This window comes from Melospiza melodia, chromosome 20 (assembly GCF_035770615.1).
Source record: "Melospiza melodia melodia isolate bMelMel2 chromosome 20, bMelMel2.pri, whole genome shotgun sequence".
NCBI classification, from domain to species: Eukaryota; Metazoa; Chordata; class Aves; order Passeriformes; family Passerellidae; genus Melospiza; species Melospiza melodia.
The window spans coordinates 14,587,093-14,604,644 of NC_086213.1; the positions used below are offsets into that span (position 1 = coordinate 14,587,093).

Genomic DNA, 17,552 nt, shown 5'->3' on the forward strand with positions numbered 1-17,552 from the left:
GTAAATGATCAAAATTAATCTATGTCAGTCTCTAAGCACAAATAGCATTTTGCTTCTCTGAAGGGTCAAGAATTAATTCCATTTCAAAGCACATAATTGCAACCTCTTCTGTTTCTTGAGGACATTCACAATGTAGTAGAGATTTTCCAAAAATATTAGCTGGCATTTCTAAAGCTGTGCCTATAAAGTATTTTAAAAAGCATTATGTTAGCTATCTCTAAACATATCTCTGCATCTTTTTATACTCATGCCTTAACAGGCAACTGCCAAGTGAGTACCAATTAGCTCCTCAAAAGTATATAAGGATGAGATGCATATTCCAGAAATCAAAACTGCAGGAAAGCCATTTAACCCAAAAGAAATTGTACTGAGGCACAGGATCTGGCCAAAATATGAACCTTCATCAGGAAAAAATACAGAATAGGCCTCCTGAAAGTCTGCATATATTAACAGGACCATGAGAAGGTTTTCTCCTCAGATTTTCCTAAGCAAAGTTATCAAAAGGTTACAATTTGAGGCCAAATTCCCTTGAGAAGAAAAATAAATGTACCAAAATAGCTGCAAACACATTCCATGGATTAAAGGTTATATAAAAAGCCAACAGGTCAGAAATACCTGTTCCTCCTCTCCCTCCACAATTCTATCTAATTAGATTGAATGCCTTTTTATTTTGTTCAGTGCAGAGAATTTCTGAAATCCCAGTTTAATCAAGCCTGAGTCCTACCACTCCTCTGAGGCACCATTTCCTTCAAAGCCATAAACTTCAACTGAGGTTGTGTTCATTTTACAGTATTTTTCCCCCCTTGAATTAATAATAACAACAAAAATCGAATTGTATCCCAGCACCTCCCTACACTTTATTAAAGCACTTAATTTCTGATCCTTTAAATATTCTCCTTTATGCCCAGGCCTCTCTCATTTGTTACTGACACAGACATTTAGAGCAGGTGAGCAGCAGAGGGATGCTGGGGCTGTGATACCATTCCCAAGGAACCACAAAAGCTGACTTGCTGTCCCTGAAACTGAGGGGCAAGTTTTGATTTTGACTGAGGCTGCAAAACTCCAAAGATAGGGGTTGAATCTGGCCTTTTGAATTTGATTGGAATGCTACCAGTGTTACAGCTGTTTCCATCAGAGCTGCCTCTGGCCAGAAGAGGCACTGGGCTGTATGAAGTTATACAGTCCTTTTTCGGTGTCACAGAAGGGCTCAGACAGGATTTTGGTGCATTAAAAAGGCCCCAATACTGGGCATTAAAGATGTCCTTAACCTAAACAGACAGGGACCCTTATCAAGGTAAAACAGGACCTGCTTAACAGAAAACCAGAAAATTCAAACTGGAAAGCAGCAGATTTAATTACCAAGGTGACAGTCAACAAAAACAAGCTTTGCCCTTTGAAAGGTGATCAAAAGAAGGAGAATGTGCAACACCCGACTCAGTACAAAGGTGAAACCATGGATAAAGGTCTAATTGCATGTTTATATTATAAATGGAGAGACTAGAGGGCCTTACAGGCTGTAACAACAGTAAATTTGGTTAGTGGCTTTAAGACCTGAACTCTGGACAGAATTGTCACCTCCCTGTGTGTCGTGGGCAGGGAAACAAAGGCAGGAGCCAGCCAAGCCACACCCAGCTCCATGCACACCTGCCAGGGTGTCCTGGTGGGTTCCAAAGCAATGGCCAGGCTCACCTCTCTGGGGATTGCTTTCTTCTCCCACTGCTCTGCCGCTCCTGCCTTCCCCTCCCAGAGAAATAAATAAAAGAGGTGTTTGTCATGGTAACTGTGGAGCTCCTCAGGCAGGCAGCCTCCCAGGGAGAACTGCCTCTGAACAAGATGCCCACCAGATACTCCCAGGAAAGTCCCAAGGGAAATAAATGTTGAATTACTTGGATGTTTAACTCAAGCCTCAATAGCCAGCGTGTCGAAAATGATATCCAATCAGCTCACCTGCCCAAAGCCTGTAAGAGCACGTGAGATAAACAGCTGCATGTAGACTTCTTAATGTGAAAAGGGATTGTTTTCCAAAAAATGGAAGTTTGGCCTGCTTGCAATATGTCTGATTTAACAGAACGCCCTGCATATCATCTTCTGGGGCCACCAGCTGTGGAGAGTGAATATTGTGATATTATCCAGCTCTGAAACAATGCAAGAGGAATTTAATTTTAGAAGGCAGATATGGACTGTTCTGTGTATACAGGAAGCATGAAAGCATTATTTGGGAATCATAAAAAACTGTCTTTTAAGACGGCACTCTTTGTATAGTCCTGGGGAAGGGAGAATGCAGCTCAGTGCTGTGATCAGTGAAAATCTTAATAATCCAGTCAATGGGAATCTCTTTGGAAAGGACATCAGGACATGCTTGTTGTTCATTTGTCTCAGGGAAAGGCTGGCCTGATTTGGCTGCTTCTCCACAAACCCCTGAAATTCCTGATGCCCTAATCCAATCTTCGCCTTCTGACATGAAACTCCTGCTGCACTCAGGATTGCCACCCTATTTCCTAGGGTTTTATGGGGCTTCTCTGCTCTTTCAACAAAATTCAGGCTGGGCTCTAACATAAAAAATTGTGAAAGAACCTGATATCTGTAAAACTGTTTCAGGATAGTTTTAAAGCAGTCTTAAGTTCTGAATCGTGGACATGGGTTTGGAATTAAGAACTTGCAGATATTCACAACTGACCTGAAAGTGACTTTGCATTTCAAGACAAAGAAGTTCTGTCATCAGAAGATAACACAGAGAAATGGAATATATACAGGGGAACAGAAATTCTGAATTCATCAATTTCATCCATTTCTGTTGTAATAGTAACATCAGCATCCCTAAACTCCAGACAAGATCCTATCCACTGAGCTGGGAGCATTTTGGTTCTTAAATTTAAAACCAGATGCTTCCAAAAATCCGGCCTTCATCTAAAGAGGGAAGAAATGTGTTGCTAAACAGATATGTTAATGCAATGTTATCTTAAAAGCAGGAAAACAATCAGCCAAGATAAGGACGTTCCTACATCACATATTCACTAATTACTACATGCTTCCATGTTTTATTTTAACTATGTGGAAACAAAAGCTATTTTAATTAAAGAGAAGGCAGCTACACAAGCTAGAGCTGGAAAGTGAAATGCCTTAAGCAGTTCTTTGGAGGACTTCACAATGTCTGACAATTCCAATCTATTAGCTACCCCTCTCTCCACAGAGATCATGATTAGCCAGCAAACTTGCCCTTTCAATTCACTCAAAGCTTCAATCTATTCCATCTGTGCTCTCTGAACCTTTCATTTCCAATAGGTTCAGGGTAATTCAGAGCAGCCAGGGAGGCTGACAAGCTCTGCCTTTCTTTCACATCCTCAGGGCTACATGCTGACACCTTCAAATGAATTTAGAAATAAATACAATATCACTGCTTTCACACAACATCGTCATTGCTTTGAATTCCATTAAGGAAGCACACAGGTGTAATTAGGAATTGGGCCATGACTCAAACAGCCACTTGCCCTCATGCTGGTCTCACCATTCCGCTGTAATGGAATAAAACCCTCCTGTGAGCTCGCAGCTGGACCCAAAGGCTGAGTGCCTTAAGAGTCCAGATGGACAGAAAAGGTAACTGTGATGCAGATCAGTGAGCATTGTAAGGGTCCTGGCACCTTACTGCACACTCTGAGCAGCAGTGGGACCTGTGGCAGAGCTACAGCTCCCACCTGGAATGTGTCAGCTGGGAGTGATGCTGGGGGTGGGACAGAGGCAGGAAGCCCACACTGATGAGATCTGAGGAGCATTAGAGCTTAACCAGTTCAGTTCAGGAGGAACCAAGCAAGTGCTGAAGAGCTGGGCAGTGTCTGGGCGACAGGCAGGTGTGAGGGTCCCATCCCACAGCAGTCTGTAGTGCTGAACACAGCACTGAGAGCCAAGGTCTCTGCTCTGTGGCTGCAATGGGATGTTAGCTTGCTGAGACCTATCAGCTGCAAAGGCAATTAGAAATACACCAAGTGATCACTGTCGAGCTTCCTTCCATCTGGCCTGGTTTCTATGCTTGAACAACAGCTAAGGTTGAACATCACCTGGCTCCATAATCATGCTCTCTGCAAGGGAGTGAGAATGAAAAGGCCTGGCAACAGATTACTGGAGGTACAGTTAGATGTACAAACAGAAAGCATTCACTGCAGCCTATGAAGGCACTCAGCCCTTTTTCATCTGAGATCTGGTGAGCATGTGGCCTCGGGGTGAGATTGTTCACAGTCCCATCTCTGTTGGAAAGCTTTTCTTTTTGCTCCGTTAGTTTTCCAGCAGATCAAGGAGCTCAACCACCTCAATAGGCAACTGCAGTATTACTGGAGCTGGTGCCTGCAAAGAAAAACCCCAACCTCTATAAATGAGGAAAAAATATTAGTTTTCAGCTGTCTCTGCGAGCTCCCTGCATGGCTCATTACTCAACTGCAGAAATGCCAATGCCACACAGGAAAGATATTGCAGCAGCCCCAGCTGAGGCTGACTCTGCTGTGAGCAGCTCTACCATCCATGCTCCTTTTCAGAGCAGATTCAGCCCACTAAAGAATATTATAATTTTTTTTCTGTCTCCAGCTTACAGTCTAGGTTTAAGTGAACAAAATCCAACACACAAAATACAGGAAAGTACCACTGGTCAACTAGTGCACCTGCACTATCCCTGTAAAGTGGGGTTTTTTAATTTCCAGAAAAAGGTCTGTCAGAACCATTTTCTACAGCCAAATTACAAAAATTCTGAACATTGTTTCTGTGAAGGTAGGCCTTGACTCCTGAAGGCTTATTGTTCCCAGCTGTGTTTTCACAGCACTTAGCACAGTTTTCCCAGCAATGCAGTGTGGTTTCATGATCCCCTCTGGAGCTGCATGGCATCTCCAGGAGCACTCAATGCAGCGTTTCCCTGGCCCAGCTGATGCCTACTTGTGCAGGGCAGAAGACAAGTTCTATTGTGAGAGCTGAGAACGAAACAAAACCCTTCCCACTATCACCCTCGGCCAGCAGGTCAAGGGAACACACTCAGAGGATCTGCAAAGTGTGAGAGCTTCCATTATGCAAAGGCCAGAATGTGCAGAGAGACTTTTTACTACTGCAAAGAAGAGGTGAGAATGTCGAAGCTTGCATGCATGTGAGAATATTTTACTGCAAAGACAAAAGAGTTATTTTCAACCACTGAATGCAAAGGAGTACCTGAGCATCAGTTGTTCTGGTTTTTCTTTCAGGGGGGTGAAATAAAGTACAAACCATTTCACATGAGATTGTTGATAAAATTAGCAAAACTATCTTAGCTGTGGCAACTTGCATTCAGCATAAGCAAAATAAGAATTTATTTATTCCATGAAAATTTATGGTAGTTTATATTTGTATTAGTCTGAAACTTAAGTGTAAAGAAGGGATTGTGTCTTCTTCATTTAAATTAAGGGCAACTCTGAGGGCAACTCTGCAGTTTGGTAGAATACAAGTTTCATTGGATAAGATTAAGTATTTGTGTAACTGAACCCATCAGGCCTCCTGGGATGGCTGTGGTGAGGGGCTGTGCACACCCTGTGTGCCTGCAGCAGCTCACAGAGCACAGCTATTCTGATTTTCTCCAGCATGCAACTTTCACAATCCCATCTTCACTATCAGTTCTTACTCTGCAGAGTACCACCACAACACAGAGTTGGATCATTATTTCTTCTCCTTGTCTTCCAACTTCCATAAATTTCTTCTTGCTTGCCCTCAATCTTAATTTTCTGGGCTCCCAGCCTAGAGTTTCAATTATTTTCTGATAACTCGTATAGGTCAGTACTAAAGTTCAATGTCATCTCTAAATCTATTATATATGGTCTGTTTTCCTCCGTGATTCCTTCTGTTCATCCCACTGATGAAAACAAGGCTTGGTATTGGAAGGAGAAGAGCAGCAGCACTGACCTATAAATAAGGGGGCAGGAGAAAGTGCAGGAATTATGGAGGGACACACTTGCTGAGTGTCTGAGAGAAACATTGATTCAGAAATTGGAGAAGAAAATGACGAGGTGCTGGAAGTGACATTTGCTAAGGCCCGGTCAGATTTAGATTGGAAGGAACACAATGATCAGCTCTTCCTAAGACAGATGTCAGAGAAGGACAAAAGATAACTGAGACTGCCACAACAATTCCACAGAGGAGGATTTGATCGTGCCTGTTTGTAGGAAGAAGATAGAACAAGGGAGAGAATGTGTAGTTCTTGTGACAAATTGATCAAAGTGGCAGCAAACATCTGCAACAAGTCAGAAAGAGGCCCAAAAGGGAACGCTGCAGAGTCAGCACAGATGTGAGGATTACAGGGCTGCTCTTCTCAGGCGGAAAACAAACGAGAATCTACTTGTTATGAAATAAAGGATGGCTTTAGCACTTCACAGGATGAACTGCGATACTGGAAAAGCCCTCTTACACCAAGTAGCATCCTGCAGGACTCTGTCAGCATTTGGGGGGGACTTTTCTTCATCCCTTGATCTTCACTGTCTCCCAACAACTTTACAGACAAGCTGTAGGCCATAAGTACCTAAGGGCTGGGAGAGTTAACTACCTGGGAAATGATCATCTGACCCACTGCAACTGCTGAAATCCTACAAGGTCTGGGAATGTCCCCCTCTGCACCTCCATCTGCATTCACTGCTCCTCACTCGGGCTGCCAAAGCCCAGGGCTGGCAGCACTGAAGATATGCTGCCAAAGTCATCCTTCTCCTCTGGAGCTGCTGAAAGGAGAACAGTTGAAGAGAATCTCCTCATGAACCATCGTTTTATTATTATTGATGCCATTTGATTATTTGATGAGAACCTATAATGCACACGCAGACATTCTGAGCACCAAACTATAAATACAGGAACAAAGGTCTGCTATATTTAGTATTCTCCACTTACAAGCATTTCTCTTTCTTCAAGGTCTGATCCAAACCAAACTCATAATTCTGACAGGAATAGATGAAAGGATGAAAGCAGCACATGACTGCATAGAAATAGAACAAAACCAAACAAATACATGCTTCACCAGTGATTATTGTACCATTACTCTGATCTACTGCTGCTCACTTAAAGAGGCTAAATAAAAAGGCAGGCAAAGCCCCAGTTGATGCTGAGCCTTGTATTGTAAACTGCTGCAGCTGAAACAGCAGGGAGCATCTTCAGCAATATCCAAAGTTATGACAGGACAAATAGGGAAAAAAGGTAACAGCAGCAGCACACACCTGTGGAAGATCACAGATCTAAAGTATTTACCTTAGTAAGCTTTACACAAATGAATAAATAAGAATAAAGGCACTGAGATACCACTCAAAACATCAGCCTGGTGGACAGCAATGACTAAGAAGGAAATGCCACCTTCTTTGTCAAGGGAATTCACAGTGATATTTTCTTTGTGCTTTTTATAACATGAAATTGGTTCCAAGTCAGACTCCACTTAATTTAGAATGAAAGAACCTAAAGGCTAACAAACAGGATCGTGTCTGGTTCGCTGTGTGTTCATACAAGTTAGCTCACAAGTCAGAAGAATCCATTTCTTTTGACTCTTTCAACTTCCACGTCCCATCAATAACACAGGGACCAGCCAAGAGTCTCTTTCACCATCTCATTACCCCTACTGCCCACCACATTCACAACTTACCCAGACTGAAGGAGCCTAAAATAAACCGCAAAGACTTGAAGGGGCAAAGGAGGAATGAAATATTTCTCAGATCTGTACCATCTGCCAAGAAACCTACTTTTTCATAAGTGGTTTGTTGCACTGGTAATACTGACATTGAAAATATTTTCTTTAATACTTTATTGACACCAAATACAACAGAAATAAATACAAAACCATCTTTATGACATCTTCTTATAAAAGGCTTTTTATGTTCCCTATACCATGCTGCTGTTTGAAAAGGCTTAGATAACACATTCATTGTAACATCAGGGGATGGCATCTAATCAATCCCTTAGAATATTTTAATCACACACATGCTTTCATCAGATCTTTATTTTTTCCTTACCCCACTCTTCTTTTCTATTCTTACAGGCCTCTGAGCAGCTCATGTTGTCCAGCAATCAGAATGTCACATTCCAATATTCAACACAGATGCTAGAAATTAATTATTATCATGTGGTAAAATGTACAGCAGATGCTGTAGAGCTGCAAGTAAACCAGATTCTGCTCTGAACACCTTGTATTCTGAGCAGACAAGACATTCTAAAAAAAGGGAAAGCAGGGAACTGGAGTGGTTTTTCAAAGGTTACAGAAAGCCAATGGATACCCTCACTCCTAAATCACCATCATGAACCACTACATTCCCCTGCTCTCATAAAGAAGAGAACTCTAACAAGGTAAAATGATTGCATTTTTGTAAAAGGATAATAATGCCTGACTTTAAAAAAATAGGCTGGAAAATAATGCTTTATAAGGTCGTTTACAATAATAAACCAGTACTATTAGAAGGCCACTCCAAGCTATCAGTCATTTTCCCACTTCAGAGCCTATCAAACAGAGATATTTCTGCTCCACAAAATATCAAACAGCATGAAATCCTCAATTTTGTGGGAGATGCCAATGTTCGTGTTTGGCTTGTCTGAAGAGATTTTGTTTATTTTTAAAAACACTGAGCATGCTGCCAGGGCTGTAGTACAGGCTGGCTCAGTGGAAACCCATTAAAACCACTTTGCTGGGCAGATGGTGTCAGAGAGTCAGGAGCACAGAACAGAATCCCACTGTGCACAAGTGTTCAGTATGCAAGAAATCATCTCCTATCAGACAGTGCTGCAGGGGACACAGGCAGCCACAGAGGAGAGCCGAGCACAGCAAAGGCAGGGGAGGCTCACAACCCAGAAATGTGGAAAAGGACATGGAACAAGGGAGCATGAACTGCAGAACCTTTCTGGCCCCTTCTCATATGTTCCTTCCAGAGAAGGAAGGACAGGTGTGCTCAGTGTTTTCAGTGGCTAATTCTGCAGGTGAGCACAGCACCTAACAAACCCTGGGTTAAACAGATCCTAAACAGAACACACACAGGGAAAATGAGTGTAAAACTATTCCCTGTACTCTGCACCACGTTTGGCACTGAAGCTGCAGTGTGTGGGCACTTTCCTCTGCTGGGCACAATCAGCTGCTTGGTGCTGCCCCGAGTCCTGCATTGAGAACCACATAAAGAGATCCTTCTTCATCTTCAGAGCTACAGACCTGTGACCCTGAGCAAACTAGATCCTATTCTTATGTCTGAGAACAAGGTAAGGATGACAGGAGTGTAACTGCAGGTACATGGTGTATTTACAGATTTATCACACTGCAAAGTTTTGCAGAGCTGAATAGTTCTTTCAACAGTAGCTCAAAACACAATCTACAGAAACAACATCAAGCAGGAAAACCTGACAATATACCCAGTGGTGACAGCAAAGTAGGAAGTTAAATGTAGGAATCTGACACACACAGACAAGAAAGATAACTACCCCATGTGTACCAGCAAATCAAAATTAACCAAGCAAGGCTGATTACATTAGGACAGAGTTGCAACGCTAAAGGATAAATACAGATATTGCAACTGTAAGCAGATGCAAATCACCATTATTTTCATGAAGACAAGCAGAATGAGTCACCATGGCTCAGCAGAAAATGGAGGATACAATTATGTGCTAATCCAGAATCTTTAGTACGGGAGTGCACTGAACAATAAATGGGATTGCTTCTTCCCTATATTGTGGATTAGGTCAATATTCAGAGACACTACTAGTTACCTCTGCCAGCTTTGGGTTCCTCCTCTTGCACAATCAATTTACATAATGTTTACTGAAAACATAAAACTACACTTTTAAAAATATAAATAAAAAGCAAGTGATGTTGAAGGCCCACAAAATTCAAGGTTTTGAGACCATTCAGCATTAGATGACACTGCACTCTGTGACTTGGAGGATTTTTTTAGCATGCAGGACATGCAGAGTCATCTGTGTCATTATCTGGACATCTGCCTTGCTCCTCAGCAAGAGATCTGCAGACTGTCTGCTCAACAGTCTGCCTCTCTTGAAAGCAAACACTTCAAAGGACAAGATGTGGAGCATCCTGGTGCAGCTGGAGAGGAGCTCCTGTTGCTCCTTAGTCCGTCTCAAAGCTGTGTCCCCCAAGGGTAAAGAGTGTGTTGACATCTTTCCACACCTCTGCTTGTGGTGCTTGTTATTATTACCCCTGCTGCCTTTTTATGCATACCCAGCTAACTGATTGCCTCTGTTGTTTTTATAAGAGCTACCTTATTCAATATCCTTCCCCTTCCCACAGTTTAGAATCTACGTGGTCATTTTCAGATGTGGGTCTGTTTTGCTTATGAACCATTACCATAGTCAATTTCTGAGACACTTCTACCAAAACATCCTTGTAGCAAAGTCTTTATTTGCAAATAAAACCCCAAATAACTAAACAAACCAATTCAAAGTAACTTTAAAACCAGAGCCAGATGGGCCTGAGAGAAGGTGAAGTGACTACAGGAGGAGGAAAAAAGCCTTCTGTTTTGTAAATCCAGGAAAATATGGCAACATTGATGACTCTCCTACCAACCTTTTATACACTGCTTGTACAAGAAACCAAAGTGCGTTTTGCTGAGCCACTTCCAGGGAGACAATGGTCTGCAGCACAGAAAACTCCCTCAAGGATTCTCTCCTGATGAGAAAAGCCCAGCAGCGAGGGTGTGAGAACAAACAAGCGTTCTCTGTGTGCAGAGCGGAAGCTCTGAGGCAGTTAATTGACCCCAGAGTGCAGATGCCATAAGTGACTGGCAGGGTTCTCCTGCTCAGTGGTGATTTAAACAGCCTCTGCTGCACTGGATCACAAACACTCAGCAGTGCCTGTGGCTGGAGCACACAGGCAACACCACACTGCCCACAGCAACACTTCCCAGTAACCACAGCTAGTCTCACTACACTGGTTTTTCTCTTTCAAGGAAAAAAGCCATCTGATCTCCCAAAAGAAATGCAGAGCATCTTACACAGTGCCCTGGTTTTGGTATTGTCACAAAGGTCTTTGTTTACAAGCAGGCACAAACTGGGATGCAGTCTGAAAGCAGCCTTGTTACTTCCATTTCCTCCCCTCGGTTTTTTCTCCCTTGCACGCAGAAGGTTTCTGGCACTGGTTTCACAACACTGCTCAGATGTTCTATGAATCACCACCGGTGTGTGGGCTACAGGCTGAAAAATACCACTGCAGAAAACTCTGTCTAGTCTGAATTGAAGCCTACTGAAGGCACTGAAACGCCCTGACTGACTGCAGTGGGCTCAACAGCAGGGTGTAACTCCTTCCATCGCAGAGCCCTGAGTTACAGCCTCCCCTGGGTCCAGTTTAGGCACAGGACTAAAGCAAGAAATGGAAGTTTGCATTGGTACCACACCGGCTGTGCTTTGGAAGATGAACAGTTTCAATCCCTTGGCTCTGTGGGACCATCAGACCAACATCTTACACCAGAATTAAGTCTATTAAATAAAAGAAGAAATAAGGGACATGAAAGGGCCAATCCTCATTCTGCAGTGAACTGTGCCCACATTTCAACCCCGGGGCAAAGTAGCCTAAGATCCTCAAATATGTACTTTAAACTGCTCATGATAATTAGTGTTATCTACATGTCTCGGACCTACTTAAAATCCACTTCATTTGGAGCTGCCATTAATAATGCAGCAGGCAATACTACAAAGACTGGTGAAAATCAAGTAATTTAATGTACCACTTTATAAACCAAACTTGTGATGAATCTCAGCTGCCTCTTCAGCTTCCCTGCAATCAATCTGTCTGCAGTCATGTTTATGTATCCTAGGACCCGTGATAGACTGCCACTAGACTTGGCATCCACAACCACCTCAGGAGCTTGATTTAATGTGAATGCAGCATGAAAAATCAGATTATCTTTTGATTCTCTCCTTTATTAAATAAAACTGATCTTTATTGAATAAAGCTGCTTTTATTAATATCTAAAACATTGGTTGGTGTCACAGAGCCTGCCTGTCCTAAGGAACTAATAAAAGAAAAGACAGAAGTAAAAAATGAGAACATTACAGGGAAATATTAGAAACCAAATCACATTAAGCTGGTATTGCAGCTGACAAATAAAACACGGGTCTAGCTGTGGAATTTTTTGTTCAGTCTGAATTTATTATTTTTACTGAAAGAAAAGGAATCAGAATAGAGTTTTTCCCACAAATACTCTGTGGCAAGAAACACAGCAAGAGTGAAAAAGTGGAAATGGTGTTCCCCTTCCCTTTTAGTGTATCAAACAACTTCAAGTTCAATGCAGCTGGGACAAAGCACAAAAACTCTGGGTTTAAGAAAACTTCTTGAACTTTAAGCTGGAAAGTTTTAATTTATTTTGGGGGTTTTACAGAAAACTTTTGGGGTTTTTGGCCATAAGCAGAGCTCACAGGAAAAGCTCCTACTGACCACACGTGTACTTTATGCTCACGTGAAAGCAGCAAGCACCACATTTCCCATCCAGACCAACTGCACAGCTGGAGCTGATGCCAGGAATGGGTCTGTCCACAAGAAATACCAGCACTGTTACTTTGAGAAGAAGAATGTGTCCCTCGTCATCACAATCACAATCAGTCAACATGAACTGTAATTCAACCCCGAACTCTTGTCTAGCCACCACCAAGAAGGAGTGGAAAAAAATACATCTCATAAATCAAACAATCTTTGATTTTAATCCCATATACAGAATTATAACCCATTACTAATATACTACCACTTTTCTAGAGGAATGAACCAAAACTAGACATTTGGGGGTTTGGTTTCCTTGTTTTCCCACACTCACTTTGCTGTAACAGGAGATCTGCATCACTGCACATGTGCTCTGCACATCTCTAGCTATGGGGAACACCCTGAGGGGATACAAGGAAATCCTGCCTAATACACATGCCAAGCCTCCATTTCAATTAAATTGAGAGAAAAAGAAAATCAAACCAGCAGCTCCATGGCCTGAAATATCATTAGAGAGCATCTTGCAGGAAGATTTCTGCCCAGGATGACACAGAAGAAATGCTGGCAAAATGCTCAGCAGAAGACAAGCAGAACAAGCCACTAAAATGTTCACTTGGTTTTTACTGTCAACTTAAACTTGAAATTTGAAATCAATGAAATCGGGTTTTATATGGAGACATTCATCATGAAAAAGGCTCCTCAATCTTTTGTTTCACAATATACACCCCAAAAGTGTTTGGCATCTTATGGGAGATGCTGGTTTTATTCTAGACTTAAGCCAGGCATGGAACCTGGAGCTCAAATAAAGTATTGAAGTTCCTATTGTACTCCAGTGGAGCTGATGAATTTCCATTTAAGCAAGAGAACAAAACACCCACATTATTGTGCCTGTCGCATATAGTCTGTTTTCATTAACATCAGCTGGACCTGGTTATTTTTTGACTGAAGACTTCCCAAGAACTTCTTCCCACCTTTGACAGCAAACACTGAACTGACCGAGGGCCAGCACTGGCCCCCTGGGATTGACTCAGGAAAACTGTGCTGAGGACAAAGCTGTGAACTGCAGTTCCAGAGCATGATCACCTCTGCCCTGACACATCCACCTTCTGTGAGACTGACAGTGCATTAACACACGTGGATTCTGTCATCACTGACAAGATGGCCTGAGAGGATCTTTAGCTCATTATTGAAAACAACATTTCATTTCTCAGGCTGGAGCTCTGCATTTTACAAGATAAAAGCAAAGCAAAATCACAATAGTATTCTCAAGTCTTCAACATTATTACCTGGAAGATTTGGAAACGGTGCAGTACAAGGTGTGTTGCCATGGTTCTGAGTAATAAGCAGCAGCGCTATACACAATAGACAGCTGATTGCTGTTGCATGTTAAAAGCTTTTGCATCTCCTTAGGAAAACTTTGTCATCGTGTCATAAATGAGAGAGTTTTTCTATTAGCAGCAGAAAAGCATCAAAGAAACATGCCCTGTAGTAGTAATCATGCCTGATGTGTTTTTTGTCTGTTCATCTTACTGCGTGGAGGGGGTGGGAATCAACCTTTTACACTGTGAAGTTCATACTATAAATCTCTGGAACACTCTGGTCTTTCCAGTGTGTTAAGGCATAGCAGTGCAGATGGAGCCTGTCACCAAAGAGAAAATAAACAATTGCATTAAGGACAGATATCTGTGTCACTGAACAGCAGAGCCCTGGCACTCCCACAGCAGTGGTGTCTTGGATACCCGAGGTGCAAGATCCACAGCACAGCTAACGCCAGTGCTTCTGCTGGGATCTCCTCATCTCAGGTTTCATGGAATCACACAATTCTTTAGGCTGGAAAGCCCCCAAAACCATCGAATGCCCTTGCTAAGCCAGCACTGCCCCGTTCACCCTGGACCACATCCCCAGGCACCCCATCTACAGCCCCTTAAATCCCTCCAGGCATGGGGACTCCACCACTTCCCTGGGCAGCTGTGCCAGGGCTTGACAGCCCCTTTGGAGAAGCAATTTCTCCTAATACATCTTTCAAAAGAGATGCAAGTAACATTTCAGAATGAAATCACATATGAATGCTATAATTGCTGAGTTGGCAATAAAAGAAATGCTGTATTTGTAAAACTGAAATGCCATTTATTCCCACCCTGGAATAAACTGCAATCTCAGTCCAACATTATGTGAATACGGTGTTAGGGCAGCAAACTCAAACACAGCAAAAGCCAGGGAATGAAATGAAGTTCATACTCTTACTGCACTGTGAGCCTATCCAAAGTACTGATGATATTGCTTATAACAAAATACATCATTTACAGCCTGGCTGGGCAATCACAGGCTACTGGTGTGCAATGTGAATGAAGCAATCTCTTGAAAAGACTCTGAATTCTAATCCCTGCTGCTAATGCATTTCCAATTGCAACTTCAGAACAGGACTTACGTAGGCACTGCATTTAGGAACATTTGAGAAGACTTATAATTTTGTTCCTTTCTTTCTTTACCTGTTCTAAGGAAAAAAGGAGGAGAATGGAATTTGATACAGGGAAGCATCACAGAAATAGAGAGCTAGGTATTCTGCCTTCCGTCAGTAAGTTCAGTAAGTTCATTAGTTTTTACTAAACTAATTAGTAAAAATAACTCACTTAATGAAAAAGTGCTGATCTCTGGAAGTGTAAAAAGGCATTAAGAATAAGTAATATATTTTTTGATAGGGATATTTATAAGCAGGACTCTTTACCAGTATGTTTGCAGAATCACAGATTAAATGCATATGCTTTGATTCCCCTCTGAAGACTAAACCACATGAAAACTTTGTTTTCCTGCCAAAATATAACTGCTGATGCACAGTATCTGCTCAGTAGATATGTATACTTCTCCTAATTTATATTTCACAGGAATGCTCAGAATCATCTAAATTAAGTATTGCAAAAAGTGCATTCACCTTTTGGCTGATGCCCTCGATGGAAACTTTTAAGTTCCAAGGAAGCTTTAAATGCACACAAAAATATGTGCACTGCCTGTGTGCTGGTTTTCTGATTTGAACTGTAAACAAGCTCGAGAGCTCCAAGAAAGAATCACTGAGTTGTGTGAAGTCATGCCATCAGGACATTCCAACTCTGTTCAGCATGCAGGATATCAGACACCTGCTACAGCATCTCATCAAAGCTTTGAAATGTTTCACTGTGTACCCGTTTCTTTGGTCCAGTAAAACACTGCCAGCCAGTCTGAGATACAGGAATTTTAATCTGAAAAATGGCACAGAAGGTAACGGTGGGGCAACCAAGTCCAATAGCCTGTACCTCTGGGGATTTCAGACTTCCATACCACAAACCCTTCATAATCCAAAGCAGAGCTATGCTCAGCAGCAGCATCTTCTACCCCACCAAAAGTACAGTAAGGAGGTAACAGATGCCTCAGGAAACTGCCAGACTGTTTGTCATGGTCAACCAAGGAAAGATCCTTCCATTCAGGCTTTCCCATCGCATCCTCTGTGGTTTTGACTAGCACATGGCTTCCCCCAAGTCTTTTCGTCTTGAATCGTATCAGCACTCAAGGCACTACAGAGAGAGGGGAGAAGGGCTGGCTGTGCAAAATAAGGAACGAGATGCAGTGAAACAGAAGAGATTAAGACTTACCTTTGGAAAAAACTGCTGCCAGGCTCAAGAGGAGAGGCGACAACAGATGCCCCATATTGCTAATCCCGGAAGCACACATCCTACGGTTTGTGGAGCACTTAGGGATCAGTTTCACACACTTGGTAGTCAAAATCAAAACCGTTCAGCTGGAGAAGCTACATTTTCAGAAAAGGTCATCTGGAAAGCGCAAAAGGGATTTCCTTCGCAGAGAAGACTTACTTCTTTAGCGTTAACCCTCCCCGTTCCTCCCTCCTTTCTTCCAAACAGATGATGCTGTGGAAAAGCCCCCCTCTCCCGCAATAAATAAGGAGTCAGTTTGGGTTCGGATGCCGGCGCGGAGCCGCAGCTGCCCGAGGCGGGCGAGCAGCGCGGTGCCCGGCAGCGCCGTGTCCGTGTCCGTGTCCGTGTCCGTGTCCGTGCCGGGCGCGGGCAGGGCCGGGCTCGGGGCAGCGCCCGCCGCGGGATGCGCCTCACACGGGCAGCGCCCGCATCGCGGGGAGCGGCGCGGCGGCTGCCGGGCGGCACCAAAGTTTTCCTTTAGGCGATGCCGATCCGCCCTGCAATCATCCACACGCGCGGGGCTCGGCGGTGCGCGCTCTTTTTTCCTTTCGCTCTTTTTCAAGTTCTCAGTTTCCTCATTGACCTGTCTGACTCTCCGCGCGACAGGGACATCACCGGGAGGAGGTGACGGCGCTCGGGGCTGCCGGGGCCGGCGGCGGCGGCCGGCGCGCACCTCCCGCCCCCGCGGCCCGGCCCGCCCGCCCGCGCCGGCCCCGCCGCATCCCGGGGGCTGCTCGGGTACCGGCTGAGCCGCCGCCGCCGACAACAACAACGCGGCGCGGCCAAACAAATAAATAAATAACCGGGCCGAGCCAAGCCCCGCCTCACCCCCGGCGGCCCGGCAGCCCCAATCCCCGGGCAGCGGGGCGCGGAGCGGGGCGGAGCGGGGCGGGCCGGGGATGCGCGGACCGGCCCCTGCCCGGTTCCTGCCCGCTCCTCCCGGGCGCGGCGGGAGATGGCAGCGGCGCCGATCCCCGGGCTGGAACCCGGCTCATCCTCGGCGGGCAGGGCCGGGCACAGGGCAGGGCAGCGGCGGCTCGGGGAGCACGGGCAGGCAGAGCATCCCCAGCATCCCGAGGCGCTCCGGCAGCATCCCCGAGCGGCCCGGACGGACGGACGGACGGACGCGCGCCCAAACACCCGCGGCATCCCTGCGGCTGCCAGCAGCGACGCGCTGGCATGAGCGTGCTGCTGCACGTGGCGAGCCTTGGGCTCCTTCCCTCGGCCCACTCTGCCGTGCTTTCAGCTCTCCCCAAGCCACTGCAACTGTCGTGAGCCAAATCGAATGCGGTGCAGGCGGAATAGGGAAATAATGTGAGGAGCGTGTGATGGAATACTTCGTACATGCTGCAAAAACAGCAGCAAAACATTTGGTCTAAAATAATCTCCAAAAGGCTGGAGAAAAATAACTGACCTCAGGTTTTCCATTACAGAGGGTA

The 17,552-nt window shown here is 44.3% G+C and overlaps 1 protein-coding gene across 3 annotated transcripts in view; it reads right to left on the reverse strand.

Annotated features, from left to right (window-relative positions):
* Nucleotides 1-16,427, reverse strand: part of TMEM132D (transmembrane protein 132D) — a 184,580-nt gene extending 168,153 nt beyond the window's left edge. The window contains exon 1 of one of the 3 annotated variants that reach the window (XM_063173232.1): nt 16,054-16,427. In XM_063173232.1, coding sequence (XP_063029302.1) covers nt 16,054-16,132 — 79 coding nt within the window. In that variant the 5' untranslated portion in view covers nt 16,133-16,427. The remainder of the gene's footprint in view (nt 1-16,053) is intronic. The other 2 variants (XM_063173231.1, XM_063173233.1) reach the window with 2 other exon arrangements.
* Between the last annotated feature and the right edge of the window lie 1,125 nt (nt 16,428-17,552).